Source organism: Carettochelys insculpta, chromosome 2 (assembly GCF_033958435.1).
Source record: "Carettochelys insculpta isolate YL-2023 chromosome 2, ASM3395843v1, whole genome shotgun sequence".
Lineage (NCBI taxonomy): Eukaryota > Metazoa > Chordata > Testudines > Carettochelyidae > Carettochelys > Carettochelys insculpta.
Genome location: NC_134138.1, coordinates 235,077,064 through 235,098,426, shown reverse-complemented (window position 1 = coordinate 235,098,426; position 21,363 = coordinate 235,077,064). Strand labels below are relative to the sequence as shown.

Genomic DNA, 21,363 nt, shown 5'->3' with positions numbered 1-21,363 from the left:
TTGAAACTAATACAGGGACCCCAAAAAGTAAGATGAAAGGAAAGTTTTTCAGAAAAGAAAGTTGCTGATGGGGAGAGTCTTTGGCTTTCCGGTGCAGTCTAAGGCTTCTGTGCAATGACTGTGTTCTCAGCTGGCCATCCGCTGAGTGTCCCCCCCACTGCCATCATTGCATGTAATCCATTAAAATAATACAGGGGCCCAGACTGTATTGTAAAGTTAGAAGAAAGAGGATAGAAAAGTGTAGGAAAAAAGAATTTTTGACCTTTCCCTGTGCCACACAGATAATGCCAACACGGTTGATGTCCGTGAAATAACATACACTGAACTTACAACACAAACAGGAATCTCAGCTAGATCGCTCTCCGCATCCCATGTTTCTGACGGGGTCAAGGCATGAAAACAGATAACAGACATTAGCAAAAAGATTTTATAACTGAAATATAAAACCAGAAGGTGTCTGCAATGGACAGCAACCTCCTGAAAAGATATTTGGCAGGTTGTGGGGGTGGTGGTGTGATCTGCGGCTGCTGAGGTAGCCGAAGTATTCCCCCCAAATATCTTAGCTGCCAAGGGCGCCTTCTCCTTGGCAGCAGCAAGCTCCTGTGTGTCTCAGCCACCAAGAGAGCCTTCCCCCTGGTGGCAGCAAGCCCCACTAGGGGCATGGGGGGTTCAGTGGGGGGCCAGTTGAGGTAGTCCTCCCCAAATATCTTAGCTGCCGGGGGGAGACTTCCCCCGATGGCAGCAAAACCCCTAGTATCTTAGTAACTGGGGGAAACTTCCCCCTGGCAGCATCAAGCCCTGGTATGGGCTTGAGGGGATTCAGTGGGGGGCCAGTTGAAGTGATCCTCCCCATATATTAGCTGCTGGTGGAGACTTCCCCACTGTAGTAGCAAAAACCCCCAGCATCCTAGGTGTTGCAGGAGACTTCCCCATGGTGGCAGCAAGCCCTCAAATATCTTAGTAGCCAAGGAAGACTTCCCCACAGCAGCAGCAACCCCCTCCCCCCAGTATCTTAGCCGCCGGGGGAGAGTTCTCCATGGTGGCCGCAAGCTTCCAAATATCTTTCCCACCCTTGGAGCCCTAAACGCGCATGATGTATGACATGGTGCTGCCTGGAACCATGATCAGCACTGAACAGCAGGCATATCCTTTTATTGGCTTGGGGGCTACCCAAGTGATGTGGCAGAGCTTGGGGAAGACCCAGACTGCATGGCACCTGTGGGGGAGGGAAGGGGGTTTGCACACAAATGTAAACCTCTGAGAAGTTTCTCAGCATCTTATACAAGCACAACCCCTAACACAGGCTTGTTGCCACGTGGTACGGCAGGGCAGTGGCTGGCACCAGGCAGTGCAGAAGAAAATAACTAGTGTAGAGACAGAGCCACAAACTCCCTGCAGGAGCTATTGTAATGAGTAGATGAACTCACAGCAGTAATAGCAAAGAAGGAAAGACATTTTCAGGTTCTCATACAAACATGAGCCCACAGCCAAAGGCTTGCTGCTGCCGCTTGGAAATTCAGAGTCGTCTTGTTACTGGAGAGCAGTGTCCAGAGCGGAGCACTGAGGGGCATTGTGGGTTACATACAGGACACCTCTGGAGGCTAATAAATTTGATTTTAAGATGTGGCACTTCCACACTGGCCTGTAATCCAACTTCTGAATTCGAGCTTGATGCTACACCCATCAGGTAACTGTGATTTTGTAATCGAACTAATGGTATTTACAGTGAAGACAGTCATGTGGTAATATCCAGCTAACTGCCTTAAATTAGAATTTATCTCGTAGTGTTGACACCACCAAAGAGATTAGTCATCACAGTATACATTATTTTATTTACAAAGGAAAAGCCTTGAAAAACCCTGATTTTTTTTACCTAAGTAAAACCCTAAATTTTGCTAAATTGCTAAAAATATCTCCCTACGTGAAGTTGTTAAATCTTGAAAAACAGGAGCCCTGCTCTGATTCAGCATATATTATCCCTCTCTTAATTTCAAGATGTCACTCTTAGTTATGTTCTCTAGCATGTCTCCTTGGTGCAAGATGAAGATGTAAAAGTAGATTAAACCTTAGAATAGTATTTCCCAAGCAGTGGGCCATGCCTGCCAGTGAGTCACAGAAAGGTTCTAAGAGGGTTGCAGGCCCAATGCAGATAGGAGGCACCCCGTCCTGCACTTAGGCTGCAGCAGTGGCTCCTATCCCATGGAGTGGCAGGGTCAAGCCTGAACTGGATTGCAATGTCACTCATTCAGTTTTTGCCCAGTCATCACTTTGTCATGATGGAATAGTGGCTGGGCAAAGACTGAATAGTGCTGCAACTTTGTGCACCAAGTCAGAGTGCCTGGAGCAGGAAGCCAGTGGGACAGGAGCTGCTGCTAAAGGGGGAATGTGAGGCAAGCTCACATCCACAAACCCACTCCTCCCTGGAGTCACCCCACCTCCCCATGCTGGTATTAGAGTTTCAGTGTCAGGGCAGAGGGTGATGCTGCATGTGGCCAGTAACCTCTGTGTAGGCAAGAGTGAGGAGGAGGGGATGGTGAAGAAGGACACTAGCCTATGATTTTCTGTGCCCTTCTGCCAGTGGCACTAGAACAATTTGTAGGGAGAGGGTACTGAACTGCTACAGTTTAACTGAAATCAGAATTGGGATGTACTTGACAGAAATTGCCAGGAAGGCTTCTTTCTGGTTTTTGGTAACCAATATCTCACTTGCTTTTCTTTAGTCTTCTGGGATTTTTGCAATTTTTCATGACTTTCAAAAATATGTCAATTGGATAATGTATTTAATATATTAGGATGCAAAATCAGCCCTACTTATTTATGTATGTTCACATTTTCCAAGTAATCTTACTTTTTGCCATTTTATAAGGTCATTTTGCAACTTTACAATTTTCTAATTGTCTAAATGTATTGAAGTATAGAGAAGAAAAGGAAGTCAGCAGTAAAATTTTATAGTCATTAGTTTATCCCCAATGTTCTTAATTAGTTGACCTATTTTCTCTTTAGTGGGCCTTTTTTGCTCCTGATAGACTTTTGAAAGCCCTTTTTACTCTATAAAGTACTGTAGCTATCATTAACTCTTATTTATTGCTATTCTTATTTTTTGTAAAAGCATTGACTGACTGAATGAATATTTTTGTTTGGTTCCCTCCCTGGTACTTTTCCATTTCTAGTACAGTTTTAAAAAAAAAGCTGAGATATTTAAGCAGTTCCGCATTGGCCCCTTTTTATTTCTCTCATCCTTATTCCTCTTACTCTGGTGTGCCTGTATTATGGTGTATTTAAGGGTCCTTCAGCATTCTTTTATGCTTGTGGAATGAAATGTTTCTCCCACTTTATACTGCATGTTATATAATTAATTCTTCAAAACGGGTTCTCTTGAAATCTTATATACTTTAATTATTGCTGCTGTTGGTGAACTCCTTCCTTCGTCTGGTAAACTTTGTCACTTTCCATCAGCACTGACTCCAGATTTCCCTTTTTCTTTTCTCTTATTCAATCTCAGAAAGAAGTCACTCTCTCTTTTTCAGTCATAATCTGTATTTTCTGCAGCATACAGGTGTAATGTAGATACTTCAGTGAGGAAACATATTGGGCTGTTGCTGTTAGTCAACTAATATCTGGGTGGTTAAGGTTCCAAATTAATCTGATAACTGCAAATATGATAAGTTGAACCAGAAATGTATTGTTTTGTTCTGCTTGTGTCATTACAAATCTCTTTATTGCTGAATTGTTTTGAGAGCATTGTCAATTCTGTTGGCAGTGCTGCATCTCATTCTTCAGTGAAGATATTGTACAATATTAATTATTTCAGTGCAGGGGATTGCACAGAATATATATATGTCTATATAGAGAAAAGAAAAATTGTATTATGTTTGTGCTTAATAATACTGATGTAGTTAAGGACCTATTTGCATTTCCACTATAAATCCATTATATTTCACATTCCATGTCAAACTTGAATGTATATTTAAGTGGTGTAGCCAATATAGCTTTTTCTGAATCAAACTGCATGAATGTATGAAGAGGGTGTTGGCTGCATTTTGATGGTGGGGAAATTAAATATCTAACTTGTTTGTGCTTCAACCCTCAGTCTTGAAACTTATCTTCAACACTGAGGCGCCGCTGCTTGTTCGGAGAAATAAATATTTGTTGTGTAATATACTGCAAAATTATTTCTCTGAAGGCAGTATGATTCAAATAGCTTTAATTTGTTGGGTGCTATGAGTCAAACTAAGTCTAAGGCCCTGATCGTGCAAAGAAATCTATCTGCACAGACTTTGCCAAAGCTAATAGTTCCTCTGACCTCAGTGATAATTTGTACAGGGGATGGATGTTGTCAGAGCTTTAGACAGGAAAACTGGAATGTTACGGAAGCTTCAGCTTTCACTTCTAGCTTTGTAGAACGTAGATAGTCCAGTAAGCTCAAAGCTCTTTTCCAAGTCCTACATACAGGTGTTTTGATTCCTGTAAAGATCTATGAGCTAGAAGTCCTTAAGGCAATTTTAGTTATTGCTACTGTATTTCTTTTACAAAGTGTCAGGGCGGTGGGGTGAGTGATTAAACAAGCTGCTGCTAGCAAGTCCAGGAGAAAGCAAAATCTTGATGTTTGATAGTTACATATTATATATTTCTTTCACTGACTTGGTAGGTTATTGAAGAAAAAAATGAACATATAAAAGAACTGGAAGCTCAGATAGAATACCTAAAAAGTGATCAAGAGCGTGTGAAGAAAAACAGTGAAGAGGAAATAGAGCAGCTAAATGAAGTGATTGAAAAACTTCAGCAGGAGTTGGCAAATATTGAACACAAAGTACCTGTAGATGTTGCTTCCATTCAGGAGGATGCTGACAGTCTGAAATATCAGCTTGATACAGTGTTGGCAGAAAAAGAAGCTTTGGAGAAGCAAATGGAAGATGATAATGTAAAAGCATCTCTGACAAAGAATGAGCTTGAAGAAACTAAATTTAAAATGAACCATTTAAAGAAAGAACTAGATACCTTAAAGAGGGAACATGAGAAAGTAACAGAAAAATACAAGCATTTGCTGATGGACAGTGACAAGGCAGAAGAAGGGGATAGGAGCAAAGACAAAAGTGAAAAAGAAGAAGCCCTGATCGAGAAGACTGCAGAGCTGCTCGAAAATAAAATACAGCTTAAGTCTGTGGAAGAAAATACAAAGATCACCATCAGCACCATGGAGATAAAGCTGAAACAACTTCAGGCAGCTGTTCAAGAGAGGGATTCAGAGTTATGTCAGTGTTACAACCAAATGAAGGACTTGAAAGAGCAAGCCAAGGTTGAAACACAAATACTTAAAAAGAAAATACTTGATCTTGAAGAGATACTTCAGGAAAAGGTTGCTGCTGCTCTTGTGAGCCAAGTTCAGTTGAATGCAGTTCAGGAACAAACTAAACTCAGGCAAAGTACAAAGAGGTTTTCAAATGAAGAAGCAAACAAAAGTACCCAAACAGAGAATGCAAATCCCATAGCTAAACAAGAGACAGAATCAAAATTATCAGTATTAACAGAGAAACTTTCAGAGATGGAGAACGAGCTGGCAAAAATGTACAGAAACCTGGAAGTAGAAAAAGAAAATGCAGAAATAGCACAGAAGGAGGCTACACAAAAAGAAAACAGACTTTTAGAACTTCAACAGTTACTAGAAGACATTCAGGAAAAGCACAAAGAGGAGATTAAAAAGACTCCTGAACAAGAAGAGGTGCAAACATCTGAGGTAAAAAAAAAAATCTTTTGCTCACTTTGCCTAAGAATCAGTTATTTTTTTAGGAAATGTGGTAAGTGCACATTTTTTTTTCATAAGACTAAATGCATTATGCTGTTACTGTATGAATAGATGCAGTAAGATTTGTGTTTTACACACACACACCCCTCTGAGTTACAAACAGAACAAAAATTGCACTTTTGGTAATGTCCACTGTTGATTTATCTTGGATATTTGACTAAGTATGCAGCCTGTTCATGGGAAGAAGGTGTTTTAACAACTAATCATACATTTTTCTCAATGTTGTGACTATTTTCTGAAGATAGTGACATTGATTATGTGCTTGCCATGAATCAGTGTGTTGATTTTGTGGTACCAGAAGCCTTAAAAAATGTATTTTTATAAAGTTTTCATTTGTGACCTGCATGTTTGTTTACACCTAGAATCACAAGAGGTCTTAAACTTTGTGACACCCAGTTCAACCTTTAAACATCTAAAAAATCATTGGAATCCTCAAAGCTTAAGTATTAGCCACTTTATACAAAGAATGGGGAAAATAGGCACCTGAAGAAGGGATCCACAAAAGCCAGCAGGCTAGACAAGTAGCCATCCAAGCTAGTCAAAAGGAGATAAAGTGATGTGCCCTATACCCTGCCCACTTGGAGGAGCTAAACCAGCTGCAGAGAGGTTCGTTTGTCTGCTTGGGATCCACAATATGGAGCCCTGTCCTAGAAGAGACATGCCTTTGGTGCCTGAACTCTTTCTTGCAAGAGCAGCAGCACTGTATGCCTAACTCCATCCAAAATGGCTGCAGATAGTTCCTCCTTTTTAATGGTTAGTTAAGTGGTTGGAGTACTCACCCAGGATGTGGAAAATCCAGGTTCAGTGCCAAGTAAGGAGCAATGATTTGAACAGGGGTCTTTCCTCCTCTCAGGAGTGTACCTTAACCATCACAGTATTGGGCCTGACAGCAAGATAGATATTCCTTTCCCTATCTTTACCTCATTTAAGGTAGCAGTGCAGTTGCCTAGAGGTAGAAATGTAGGTGCCTCAGAGACTTTTAAAATGAAAATTTAGGTGCCTGCAGGGTTATGCAGTAGCTGAGTGGGGCTTTTGTAGATTACAGTAGGTCTAAATATCGGTCTTAGGCACCTAAGTCCCTTCATGGTTCTGGTCCCTAATTATTTGTATATATTGCAGTAAATTTTTACAAGGTTTAATCCTCCCATAGTGGCTTTTCAAAGAGACTTCTCTGTCCATCTACAGCTAAGACCACAGCACTAACTAATCATTCTATTTATACTGTTCCCATTATAATATCACAGCAACTTATGATTCTTAATGTATTTAACCTCACAATATCTTGTGAGGGCAGGAAGTACTTTCGTCCCATTGTATCAAGGGTGGGAAAACTCTTGATATGCTGGCTGCATGCAGTTCATCAGGATGAGCCATTGGCAGGGTGTCAGACGATTGTTTACTTGACTATCAACTGGCACCGAGCCCTGCAACTCCCATTGGCCATGGTTTATAATTCCTGGCCAATGAAAGCTGTGGGAAAAGGTAGACCAGCCCATGCCACTTCCCACTGCTTCCATTGGCCAGGAATGGCAAACCACAGTCACTGGGAGCTGCTTGCCGCCATGCCTGTGGCCACTGAGGTAAACAAAGCATTTGGTGGCCTGCCAGTGACTGACCCTCATGAACTCCATGTGGGCCACAGGCTGGAGGTTACCTATCCTTGCATTCTATGGATGGGGGAGAGAGAGGTTTAATTCCTGTGTAATCTTGAGCAAATCAGTCTGTGGCAGAACAGTGAACTGAACGCAGATCTCCCCAGCTCTGAGGATATCACCTAACCACTATACAGACCATTTTTCTTTTCTTCAAGAAAGATCTTTCTCCTACTACTCCTTCAGACAGTCCAAAGAGCTAATCTTTCTACCCAGATCCCATTTCAATGCCGGTCTAAAATAGTTACTTCTCATAACTATTAAAACAGTATAAATTCAACAATTACACATATTTAACATTGCAACAAGTCAATTCTGTACCCTTTTAGGAAACTCTGTTCTATTTGAACATTAAATTAGCAATGTTATTGCACCTGTATTTGGAATGAATAAGCATGAAAACATGTGTAGGTGAAGTTAGCTGATGTCACAAAAGTATAATGCAAATTCCAATTTATGATGCTCTTATAATGTAAATAACAATGGCAATATAGTTTGGTTCTGCTTTGGATGATTTAGTTTGCAGACTTTTGTCTAATGCCAGGAAAACATCTTCAGTGTACAGATACCTGTTTTCCACTTTTGACCTGTTAGCATGGTCAATTTTAACTTCATTATCACTGCCATTTATTAAAATTATAGAAACCAAAGTTCCAAGAAACTTTGTGTTTTATCCTTGTCTCCTCATCTAATAATAGTAAGGCTGTGGCAGATCCTTTGGCTTTCCATATTCTAGGCCCACTGCCTAATTGTGTTATTTCCCATTCCGTGAATCGCATTTAGAGATGACATATATTTGAGGTTAAGTTACACATCTGTGTAATTTATATGCCTAAGGGGCAAAAAAGACAAAGACATAGTGGCTAAAATGATTAAGAAGGGATAAACATGTTCTTGTGGGTTAAAAAAGATTCCTCTTTCTCTTACACCTTTTTACAACCTTCTTTTTTGCTCTCTGCAATGACACTGGCCTTCTATTTCTTTCGTATTTAATTTATACCTGGTTATGTTCACATGCCTTCCATCAATCACTGATTATGTCACCAATGAATGTGATGGAGTCAAAGTTGAGTGTCCTCTTCCGCTTTCCAGGACAGAGATTGTATGTTCTGTATCTATCAATTTAATTAAAACCTCAGCTTTTCTGCTGAAAGTCTGAAGTTCACAGATATGATGGACTGTAGGGCCTGGGCCACAGGTGCTAAAGCTATTTTTTTTAATATTGGTGAATTTAAGGTCAAAAACTCCTCTTTAAAACTTCTTGTTTTAGCAGACCTCATTTTCCAGAGGTATATTGTTTGTTCCCATTGCTGCATAGATTTTTAGTATCTTAGTGGGGGGTTTTTCCACCCATGGTCCAGGGATTTCCTTTTCATAGCACTTCCATGGAACCTTTTGTGTTTGTTGCTTTTTTTGAAGTTTGGGGATCTCAATTAAACCAGGAGATTAGCCTTTTGAAACATAGGGTGGTGAGGTGATCACAACACCCTCTGTTCAAGACACTTTGTTTCTTCATGTGGCATGGCTCATTTTGTGGAGTTGCATGCAGGGGTCATCATCATTAGTATTCTGTTGTCATTGTAATAGATGTTTTATCAACCAATTTTTATATGTAGGTAGTCATAGAACTAACTCAAGGTCAAGAAGGATGCATACTCATTACTGAACGTGAACTAGAGAAAATCAAAGCTGAATCAGCTGCTGCCAAGGAAGAACTGAATAGTTACAGAGAAAAGTCAGAAAAACTTCAAGAAGGATTAGTGGTAAGAATTGGATCATTCCATAATTGTTTTATCTCGTCCACTGAAAAACATTATTTAATAAAACTTACTGTACAGTATGCATTGTTCATGCATTTATGAAAACTACATGATGCTGTAGACCAGATCGTTAGTTGATGCACATTGTGTAACTCCCGTGACTTCAAGGGGTTTCTACCAATTTACAGGATCTGGTCTGGTTCTTGAAATAATAACTGTTTATCATCTAACAAACATAATCCATCAAAGCAAAATTAATCTAAAAAAAAAAAGAATAATTGTGACTTCTCATTGTATAGAACATTTAAAAATACTGAGCTTGGTCCTTTAAAAGTGTTTGGATATGTTGGAATTCAAATGTGTTTTATCTATAGGTGAGAGAAACAAGTATGACACATCTTCAAGAAGAGCTATGCCGAGTCAAGGACAACCTAATTGAAGCAGAGAAAAAGATTGCAGATTGTATGAGAAAGGAAGAGAAAATAGCAGCACTCGAAGGCAGAAAGGATGTTGACAAACCAGATAATGTTTCTACCAAAGAAGAACCTACCTTTATCAGAAAAAGTTCGTCCTCTCAGACTGACAAGACTGTGCAAATAAATAGCTCCAACCAAACTTTACAAGTTGTTGTTAAAAATGCAGAAGTTCAAAATGATTTACAAAATGAAAGTTTGTCAGAGGAGGTTGCAGAGGTCATAAGAGAGTTCACTGAGAAAATTGACCAAATGCAAGAACTCCATGCTGCTGAAATCATGGACATGGAAACAAGGCATATTTCTGAATCTGAAGCATTGAAGAGAGAGCAGTTTGTTGCAGTCCAAGTATTAACAGACGAATGTAATGCTTTGAAGGAAGTTATAGAAAGTTTGAGAGATAAAGAGGTATGTATTGTATTTTTATACGTATTTTGTCATTCTGTGTTTTACAGAGGTTTCCTTGATTCATGCTGCTCTGAAGTAGGATGCCTATTTTGAGTATTCTTGATCATGAAAGGCCAGACTCTGCCATTGAGACACTATACTGTCTTTGGAATTGTGTAGAGATGCTCCACCCAAGAAAAGTTCAGGGGTGGCCAACCCATGGCTCTTTGAGCCTTTAAATGCATCTCTTCAGAGCCACACATAGGGAGTGCCGCCAGCTTGCTCTTTGCATGTGCCCCACGCTTGGTGGGAGAAGTACATGCTGGTAGTGGCAGCAGCTCCCTTGAGTTGATGGCATTTATTTAGAGTGGGGGTTCTGGAGCTGCCTGGCTCTTGGGGACAGGAAGGGCATTCATTTAGAGTCGGGGTTGGTCTAGTAGTTTCTGGCTCTGGAGGAGGGGGAGAGCACTGAGCCATGTTATATATTTATTTTTGTGTGTCTATATATGATCCATATTTATTTGTGTGTATAGTAACAGAGAGGAAGCCGTGCTAGTCTATACACTCTCAAAACGAAAAGCAGTCAAGTAGCACTTTAAAGACTAGCAAAATAGTTTATTAGGTGAGCTTTCGTGGGACAGACCCACTTCTTCAGACCATAGCCAGACCAGACCAGACTCAATATTTAAGGCACAGAGAACCAAAAACAGTAAGCAAGGAGGACAAATCAGTAAAAGATAATCAAGGTGAGCAAATCAGTGTGAAGGGGTGGGGGGGAAGATCAAGAATTAGATTGAGCCGAGTATGCAGACAAGCCCCTATACTGACTCAGAAAGCTCCCATCACGATTTAAACCATGTGTTAATGTGCCGAATTTGAATATAAAAGTCAGCTCGTCCACTTCTCTTTCTAAAACAGCGCGATAATTTCTCGTCAGTAACACACATACCTTGAGGTCACTGACAGAATGCCCCATTCCATTAAAATGTTGACTAACTGGTTTGTGGATCTGGAGTGTTTTGATGTCTGTTTTGTGCCCGTTGACCCTTTGTCTAAGGGAGTTAGAAGTCTGTCCAATATACAAAGCATCTGGGCATTGTTGGCACATGATGGCATATATGATGTTAGTAGAGGAGCATGAGAAAGTGCCCGTGATTCTGTGAGTAACCTGGTTAGGTCCAGTGATGGTATTTCCAGAGAAGATATGTGGACAAAGCTGGCAGCGGGCTTTGTTGCAGGGAAAGGTTCCAGGACTGGTGTTCCTGGGGTATAGACTGTGGCTGTTAGTAAAGATCCTCATGAGGTTGGGAGGTTGTCTGTAGGAGAGAACAGGCATGTCACCCAGGGCCTTCTGGAGTGTAGCATCCTGATTAAGAATAGGTTGTAGGTCTTTAATAATTCGTTGCAGTGGTCTGAGTTGGGGGCTGTAGGTGATGACCAGTGGTGTTCTGTTCTTGGCTTTTTTGGGCCGATCTTGGAGTAGCTGGTCTCTGGGTATGCATCTGGCCCTGTTGATTTGTTTTTTTACTTCTCCTGGTGGGTAATTTAGGTTTATGAATATTTGGTAAAGTTCTTGTAGTTTTTGGTCTCTGTCAGTTGGATCAGAGCAAATGCGATTGTACCTAAGAGCTTGACTGTAAACAATGGATCTAGTCACGTGTCACAGAATCATGGGCACTTTCTCATGCTCCTCTACTAACATCATATATGCCATCATATGCCAACAGTGCCCAGATGCTTTGTATATTGGACAGACTTCTAACTCCCTTAGACAAAGGGTCAACGGGCACAAAACAGACATCAAAACACTCCAGATCCACAAACCAGTTAGTCAACATTTTAATGGAACGGGGCATTCTGTCAATGACCTCAAGGTATGTGTGTTACTGAAGAGAAATTATCGCACTGTTTTAGAAAGAGAAGTGGACAAACTGACTTTTATATTCAAATTCGGTACATTAACACATGGTTTAAATCGTGATGGGAACTTTCTGAGTCACTATAGGGGCTCGTCTGCATACTTGGCTCAATCTAATTCTTGATCTTCCCCGCCCACCCCTCCACTCTCTGATTTGCTCACCTTGATTATCTTTTTCTGATTTGCCCTCCTTGCTTACTGTTTTTGGTTCTCTGTGTCTTAAATATTGAGTCTGGTCTGGTCTGGCTGTGGTCTGAAGAAGTGGGTCTGTCCCATGAAAGCTCACCTAATAAACTATTTTGCTAGTCTTTAAAGTGCTACTTGACTGCTTTTTGTTTTGATATTTGTGTGTGTGTGTGTGTGTGTGTGTGTGTGTATATAATATAAAAATATAAAATAGAAATATAAATAAATATATAATATGTGGCTCTTTGCACTCTATCCACAGCTGTTTTGGTTCTTCTCTAAGGATGCAGCTATGCTAACAAGTTCTTTTGGAAAATCAGGCCCTTTTTCGAAGGAACACACAGAGCGTCTACAAAATGCGCTTTTTCAATCTGAAATCAAAAGAATGCTTCTGTTCTTTAGGAAGCCCTTTTCCACTCCCAGATCAGGAAGAGCGCCTCCTTTCAAAAGCTTCTTTTTAAAAAAAAGCATGTGTAGACACTTCACTGGCCCTTTATTCAAAAGAGCAGTCCTCACGGCACCAGAGTTTTGAGTCCCTGGCCCATTCTTTCGTAAGAGCCAGGGGCTGTGTGGATGCTCTCTATCAAAAGGTTCCGCTTCTTTTATGTGTGTACACATGCTCTTTCAGAAGATTGCTGCAGTGTAGATGCAGCCTAACTGGTTGGCCACTTCTGTAGATCCCTCCGTAGCTCTGCTATCCCTTTTATTGTACCACCCTGCTGCCCCCTTGTGCTCATCCAGCTCTATAGTCTTGTGAAGTAGAAGTGTTGACCCATGAACCTTCTGATTTCTGCCTCCTTTTGCAAGCCTCCATGCTGCCAAGGCACTGGGAGCGTCACCCATATGGTTCTCTGATCAGCTGCTCTGTTATGATTAATCTGAACCCTTATTTTGTCATACTGTGAAGATTTTAAATGTTAAATGTTTTCTTTTCCAAATATAGGCTGTCCCAATTTCTGGGCTACCACACACAGGATCTTATCAGGCCAGAGAAGGATGTTCTAGTGGTAAGACTCTATTGTGTGATAGCCATCATATCTCCTACTACACTATTATAAATTAGATATGGGTATTTCTCATACACTTTATTTTTATTGTTTGGAAGATAAAAGTAGATGTGCATTTCTTTAATCCTAGCACAATGAAAATTGTTTTTCACCTGCTAAGGTAAAATATCAATCTTTCAGACCTTTCTCCTTACTAACTATGACTGTCCTACAGAGATCTTGGGCCAAAGTCAGGGTTTTATTAAAGAGACAATGGGTACATATTTGATTCTTTCCTTCTCTACTTTCATCATACAGCAGCACAGCAAATATTTTAAAGTTCAGAAGAAAACAGCATAATCAACATGTAATCCCATCAGTAATGTTCCTTCCTAAAATTTCATAGTTTCTGCTTCCTATAAAGACAGGATTTTCCTCTTACTTTTCTTTACCCACAATCTTTCCAGAAGAACATTGTGCCTGTAATGAAACCTTAATTCAGTTCAAATCCAGTTGGTAAGTAGCACCTTGATCTTAATCCCCTGTTTGTCTGACAGGCTTCTTTATTAAAGGAACTTCTCCTTGCTTTGAAAACTGTAGCCCAAGAAGCAAAAGAAAAACAAAAAGGGATTACCATGGGTGCATCAGTGAAAATCAGAACAAAATCCCATAGTGATAAGATGGTGTCACATCTGGGAAATACAAAGAGCATCATTATATATCTGGGTGCACCTTAATCACTCTTGGACAAAAATATGTGTGTGCCAGTGAGGGTATGAGTTGGCTTTGAGAGTGGAAATTTGAAGGTGGTTCCTTCTCTCTGGGCCCCTCCATCCTTTCTTCAAACTGCTTTCAGCATCTTTCCAGGTGTGATCTGAATGTGTACACTGACCAGGTTTCGGAGGAGTAGCTGTGTTAGTCTGGATCTGTAACAGCAACAAAGGGTCCTGTGGCACCTTATAGACTAACAGAAAAGTTTTGAGCATGAGCTTTCGTGAGCACAGACTCACTACGTCAGATGCTGGTCTTGGAAATCTGCAGGGCCAGGTATAAATAAGCCAGAGCAAGGGTGGGGATAACAAGGTTAGCCCAGTCAGCAAGGGTGAGGCTTACTACCAGCAGTTGATCTGGAGGTGTGAACACCAAGGGAGGGGAAGTTGCTTCTGTATTTAGCCAGCCATTCGCAGTCTTTGTTTAAGCCTGAGCTGAGGGCATCGAATTTGCAGATGAATTGTAGCTCCGAAATTTCTGTTTGGAGTCTGGTCCTGAAATTTCTTTGCTGTAGGATAGCTACTTTTAAGTCTGCTACTGTGTGGCCTGGGAGATTGAAGTGCTCTCCTACGGGTTTTTGTATATTGCCATTTCTGATATCTGATTTGCGTGCGTTTATTCTTTTACGTAAAGACTGTCCAGTTTGTCCGATGTATATAGCAGAGGGGCATTGCTGGCACATGATGGCATAAATTATATTGGTAGATGTGCAGCTGAATGAACCCACGATGGTGTGGCTGATCTGGTTAGGTCCTGTAATGGTGTTGCTGGTGGAGATATGTGGGCAGAGCTGGCAACGAGGTTTGTTGCATGGATGGGTCCCTGAGTTAGAGTGACTGTGGTGCGGTGTATAGTTGCTGGTTAGGATTTGCTTCAGGTTGGCAGGTTGTCTGTGGGCAAGGCCTGGTGTGCCTCCCAAGGCCTGTGAAAGTGGGGGATCATTGTCCAGGATGGGCTGTAAATCCCTGATGATGCGCTGTAGAGGTTTTAGCTGAGGACTGTACATGATGGCTAGTGGTGTTCTGTTGGTTTCTCTCTTGGGCTTGTCCTGTTGTAAGAGGCTTCGTGGCACACGTCTGGCTCTGTCACAGCATCGTTTGCCTCACAACTTCAGTCGTGCGGAATGCAATGCCATCCACAGCCTCAGAAACAACCCTGACATTATAATCAAAGAGGCAGATAAAGGAGGAGCTACTGTCATCATGAACAGGTCTGACTACCAAAAGGAGGCTTCCAGAGAACTCTCCAATACCGAATTTTACAGTCTACTTTCCTCAGATCCCACCGAGGAATACACTAAGAAACTACACCATCTGCTCAGGACACTCCCTACACAAGCACAAGAACAGATTTATACCAACACACCTCTAGAGCCCCGTCCGGGGCTATTCTACCTACTACCCAAGAGCCACAAACCTGGAAATCCTGGATGCCCCATCATCTCAGGCATTGGCACTCTCACTGAAGGACTGTCTGGTTATGTGGACTCTGTCCTCAGACCCTGTGCCACCAGCACTCCCAGCTATCTCCGAGACACCACTGATTTCCTGAGAAAACTGCAAGAAGTTGATGACCTACCAGAAAACACTATCCTAGCCACCATGGATGTAGAGGCTCTCTATACCAACATCCCACACAAAGACGGAATAAATGTTGTCCGGAACAGTATCCCTGATGATGCTACAGCACGTCTGATGGCTGAGCTCTGTAACTTTATCCTCACACACAACTATTTCAGATTTGGTGACGAGATATACCTTCAAATCAGCGGCACAGCTATGGGTACCCGCATGGCCCCTCAATATGCCAATATTTTCATGGCTGACCTGGAACAGCGCTTCCTTAGCTCTCGTCCACTAACACCCCGTCTCTGCTTACGCTACATTGATGATATCTTCATCACCTGGACCCATGGGAAGGAGACTCTGGAGGAATTCCACCGGGACTTCAACAACTTTCACCCCAACATCAACCTCAGCCTGGAACAGTCCACACAGGAGATCCACTTCCTGGACACCACGGTGCTAATACACGATGGCCACATAAATACCACCCTCTACTGTAAACCCACTGACCACTACGCCTACCTTCATGCCTCCAGCTTCCATCCCAGACACATCACACAATCCATTGTCTACAGCCAAGCACTAAGATATAACCGCATTTGCTCCAACCCCTCCAACAGAGACAAACACCTACAGGATCTCTACCAAGCATTCTTGAAACTGCAATACCCACCTGAGGAAGTGAAAAAACAGATCAACAGAGCCAGACGTGTGCCACGAAGCCTCTTACAACAGGACAAGCCCAAGAGAGAAACCAACAGAACACCACTAGCCATCACGTACAGTCCTCAGCTAAAACCGCTATAGCGCATCATCAGGGATTTACAACGCATCCTGGACAATGATCCCCCACTTTCACAGGCCTTGGGAGCCAGACCAGGCCTTGCCCACAGACAACCTGCCAACCTGAAGCAAATCCTAACCAGCAACTATACACCGCACCACAGTCACTCTAACTCAGGGACCCATCCATGCAACAAACCTCGTTGCCAGCTCTGCCCACATATCTCCACCAGCAACACCATTACAGGACCTAACCAGATCAGCCACACCATCGTGGGTTCATTCAGCTGCACATCTACCAATATAATTTATGCCATCATGTGCCAGCAATGCCCCTCTGCTATATACATCAGACAAACTGGACAGTCTTTACGTAAAAGAATAAACGCACACAAATCAGATATCAGAAATGGCAATATACAAAAACCCGTAGGAGAGCACTTCAATCTCCCAGGCCACACAGTAGCAGACTTAAAAGTAGCTATCCTACAGCAAAGAAATTTCAGGACCAGACTCCAAACAGAAATTTCGGAGCTACAATTCATCTGCAAATTCGATGCCCTCAGCTCAGGCTTAAACAAAGACTGCGAATGGCTGGCTAAATACAGAAGCAGCTTCCCCTCCCTTGGTGTTCACACCTCCAGATCAATTGCTGGTAGTCAGCCTCACCCTTGCTGACTGGGCTAACCTTGTTATCCCCACCCTTGCTCTGGCTTATTTATACCTGGCCCTGCAGATTTCCAAGACCAGCATCTGACGTAGTGAGTCTGTGCTCACGAAAGCTCATGCTCAAAACTTTTCTGTTAGTCTATAAGGTGCCACAGGACCCTTCGTTGCTGTTTCTGACCAGGTTGAAGCCCATCAAATTTTTACCACAAAAATTAGAACACTATATCCTACAGTAGCAAATAGGAAGCAGACTCAACTTTGATAGAAGGAAGTCCGGACTACAGGTACTAAAAAGGGCCAGCTGGCAAAAGATTCACGCAGTGTTCAGATAAACATGTTGATTTTTGTCTCCCTGAATTTTAAATGATTTTCTTTGCTGCTGTGTTTTGAAAGCAAGAAAAAGGAAGCCTAAACCAGGCAAAACAAAAAACGTAGATGTTTGCAACCACTTGTCGTTTTTGTGTTATTTCAAAGTTTCACTGTAATTGAACTTTAGTAGGTTTCTTTCCTTTTATTTTAGATTCTAGTTCAGACTGGAGCCAAGGAATTTACCTTACCCAGAGCCAGGGATCTGACACGGTATCAGAAGGAGTAGGAGAAGAAGATGAAACTTCATCAGATCTGCTTCCAAAAAAAATAAAGGTAAATCAGGGCTGATATATTTTTTTGCTTGAAAGCAAGATGATTTTAAAGTTCCTTAATCCTATCTAAATGGTAGATCTGCAGCTTTATGTTTTGGGACAAGCAGGAGAGCCCTGTAAATAATAAATATTTTTAAAATTATTTAATTGCATTTTTAGATATCACCGTACCATAATCGGGGTGAGCAAACTTTTCATGTTGGGCCCCACTTTTCATCACTGCAGTTAGTAGGGGCCCTCCCCAACCAGTCTAATATAATCTAAACCAACAGATATTGCAGTAGTGTTCACATGAAAAGAAATCCTGTTGGCATGTGTAAGAGAAGAAGTGTGTAGAATGTAAAAACTTTGTTAATCAATATATAAATATGAATACACGTACTTAAAAGCAATAACATATTTAAATATTTTGAATGAGATGTGTGAGCCTGAGGCACAGCAGCTGATTACTCTGTCCCCCCATGAAGGTTCATGGCTCTCTGAGGGGACGTGCCCTCCACTTTGCTCACCCTTGCCATTTAAGATACAGTGGCTACTGTTGGCTACTATCATAAATAATTGTATCCAGTGCTTTTTTTCTAGAAAAAAGGTGCCAGAACTAAATCCCCAGACTGCGCACGCGCACACGCACACACACACACTCACGCCCCCAGGCTTAACCCCCCGCAGCCCTAAGGCACCCCCTCCCCACCCTCAGGCAGCTTAACTCTCCCACCCCCTCAACCCAGGATTCACTTACTTTACCCAGGACTCAGAGAGCTGCATGCTGCTCTTTCGTCACACCATCTCCTCTTCACAACTGTGTGGCTCCCCCACAGCCCTCTGGCAGGGGCAGCTCTCAGCGCCCTGCTATGCTGAAATAAGATTCAATTGGTTTAAACCAATTAAACTGAGTCCTTTTTCTGTACAGCAGGGTGCTGGGAGCAGGAAGAGAGTAGCAGTGATGGGAGCCACAAATGGCTCTTTAAAGAGCTATATGCAGCTCGGAGCTGCTCAGCTGCCTTTTAAACATGGCAGCGCCAGGAAAAATAGGTGCTGGAATGCCATTCTGTGGCATTCCAGCAAAAAAAAAAGCCCTAGTTGGATCAAATAAGAATATGGTATTTCCTTTTCTAACCATTACAAAGAAGAATGCTTCCCCTCCCACCAATCCCATGTGCTGGCCCTAGCCCACATGCAAATTTAAAAAATATAATACAATTTGAATGGAAATTTAACTTTTAAAGTACAAGTTTCTGTGGAGAGCTCGGTTAAATTTGTAGTATTAGTGTAATAGATTTTGGGGGAGGGTCTTTTTTGTAATGAACTTTAGGGACTACAGCAACATTTCTTTCAGGGATGGCAATTATACATATATATGTACATATATATCCAAACACTTTTTAAGTAATCGTGCACTTTCTGTATCTCTTTTCAACATTAATCGTTTTCACTATGTTATTTGTAAGTAGACGTCACTGTCCCCTGCATAACCAGCCCCCTTTTTCTGCTGCCAGATTCTAGTGTGCCTGAGCACACTAGATCAGTGTAGTGGCTATCATTGCTTAGTTTTTTTTCCTTATGCTATTGTTACAGGGTTTGCTGAGAGCAGTGCATCATGAAGGTGTACAGGTGTTATCGCTCACTGAATTTCCTGACAGTGAAAGGGATATAATGTCTCTTAAACAAGGACCAGAATCGTGGCTTGAGGAAAGGAAAAGTCTTCTGAGCACCATTTCATCTTTGAAGGATTTAATTACACAAATGCAACTGCATAGGGAATCTGAGGTATAAACAATATTATAAAACTCTGCATAGATATTGAAAAAAATGAGTACCAACAGTATTTGAAACTCGAGATGTGTAAATTTTTGGTTCATTGGCAGTCCCGAAAGGGGTTAAAAGTTAGTTTGTGTCAAACCAAACCTGAATTTATTAGGAATTTTCAGTAAATTTGCAGAAATTTTTGCTTTAGCATGTACAAACTGATTGAATAAAAGCCTAGAGAGGAGCCTAGGTTTTAACTCAACCAGTTTCAACATATGCTGCAGTAAAATTTGTCTTATTTTGCCTTAATCAGTAGTTTCTTTCTACTAGGACAATGTTTCCCAATTTTTTGTGGCTGTGGAACCCTTTTAAACTCAAAAGAATTTTGCGGAACCCTAGAAACAATCTTATATATGGCTTAACCCCTCTCAGCCCCAAAGCCACTCCCTGCATCCCCAGGATTAACCCACCTCAGCTCCAAACTGGCCCCTGGGACTAACCCATCCACCCAAAGAGGCCTCCAGCTTAACCCTGCCTGAACAAAAGCTGCCTGAGTTACCTCCTCTCATCACTTCACCCAGCGTGGCAGATGAACCTACCTTAACCACCTCTGCTCCTATGACTGTAGTCCTGAGGGCTCGATTTCGTTGGCCACCCTCTGGCGAAGTGAGAGGTCAGTCACAGCCAGTGAAACGCAAGGACAACACAGGAACTGCAGGATCCATCCGGCTCCCCTTCTAGATAGCCATTGGCTCCTCTTGCCCCTCCCCTATTGCGTGCATGCTGGCTACTGTGCAAGTGAGGGGCTCTCTGCAGCTCCCTGCCACTGCTGAAATAATGGAACTATATTCAGTTGGTTTAATGGCTGGATCCCTCCCACCACCCTGCCGGCCGTTAACCCAATTTAGTTCGAATGTTTCAGTGGCAGCAGGGCAGGGAACCGCAGATGAGTCAACAGTGGCAGCATCTGGAGCTTCAAATGACTCCTTGGAGCCACGTGAGGCTCTGGAGCCACAGGTTGACTGGGTCACAGAACCCTTATTTTCACTTCGCAGAACCCCAGGGTTCCATGGAACACCATCTGGGAAACACTGTGCTAGGAGAACTAGGAAATTCGGTTATTTTTAACATAATACCTTTGACCCTCACACCAGTTCTTCCAGTCAGACGATCATGTTGTCACCGCTTTGCATTTTTGCCAAATGTTGTTTCTTTTCATTCTGGTTATTGGAGACAATAATTTTAATTGTTGGAGAGTTCCAATGTGTAGTTAGGCTGACACGAAAAATAATTTGTTTGTAAGATAGACTTTATTTTGTTCACTTTATTTCATTCCCTGTTGCTTTATAATGCTTGTTTGTGCCACAGTGTAGGTGCCCATAGTTGGAAAATTGGCCCTTAAGAGGAAGGGCATAAACCTTGTGTCTAAATATATATCGCATCATATACTGTAAAATTAAAAAATATAGTCCTGCAAGATTTAAAAAATAAATAAATGAAAATCATTAGCGATCTTCCCCTTTTAACAGTACTCTGGGAGTTAAAACTCAGGCACAGAATATTAAGCCACCTTTATAAATATTTCTGTAAGTTTGACTATTACGAAAAGTATCAGGGAGTAGCTGTGTTATTCTGTATTTACAAAAACAATGAGAAATCCTGTGTCACCTTATAGACTAACAGATTTATTGGAGTGTAAGCTTTCATGGGCAAAGAACCACTTGGTCAGATGCAGGACTATGCCTCAGACGCATATGAGGAAGTAGGTCTTTGCCCACGAAAGCTGATGCTCCAATAAATCTGTTACTTTATAAGTTACCACAGGACTTCTCGTTGTTTTTACTATTATGAAAGTTATGTGGGACAGATCATTGATTCCTCTTTGGACATGCTTTCCAAGCAAAGGATGAGTGCTTTTTTATAAACTGAAGCCGAATGGAAAACAACACATGAATTCTGCCACTTCTACTTACTGGCTGTGCCTACGCTGAACCCTAGTGCCGACAGTATGATGCAAACAAGC

At 41.8% G+C, this 21,363-nt stretch overlaps 1 protein-coding gene across 6 annotated transcripts in view; it reads left to right on the top strand.

Moving 5' to 3' along the window:
* AKAP9 (A-kinase anchoring protein 9) overlaps positions 1-21,363 on the top strand; it is a 252,463-nt gene that overhangs the window by 208,949 nt on the left and 22,151 nt on the right. For all 6 annotated transcript variants that reach the window (XM_074984762.1, XM_074984761.1, XM_074984760.1 and 3 more), the window contains 6 exons: positions 4,649-5,734; positions 9,072-9,218; positions 9,590-10,096; positions 13,123-13,186; positions 17,474-17,595; positions 19,170-19,361. In XM_074984762.1, coding sequence (XP_074840863.1) covers positions 4,649-5,734; positions 9,072-9,218; positions 9,590-10,096; positions 13,123-13,186; positions 17,474-17,595; positions 19,170-19,361 — 2,118 coding nt within the window. The remainder of the gene's footprint in view (positions 1-4,648; positions 5,735-9,071; positions 9,219-9,589; positions 10,097-13,122; positions 13,187-17,473; positions 17,596-19,169; positions 19,362-21,363) is intronic.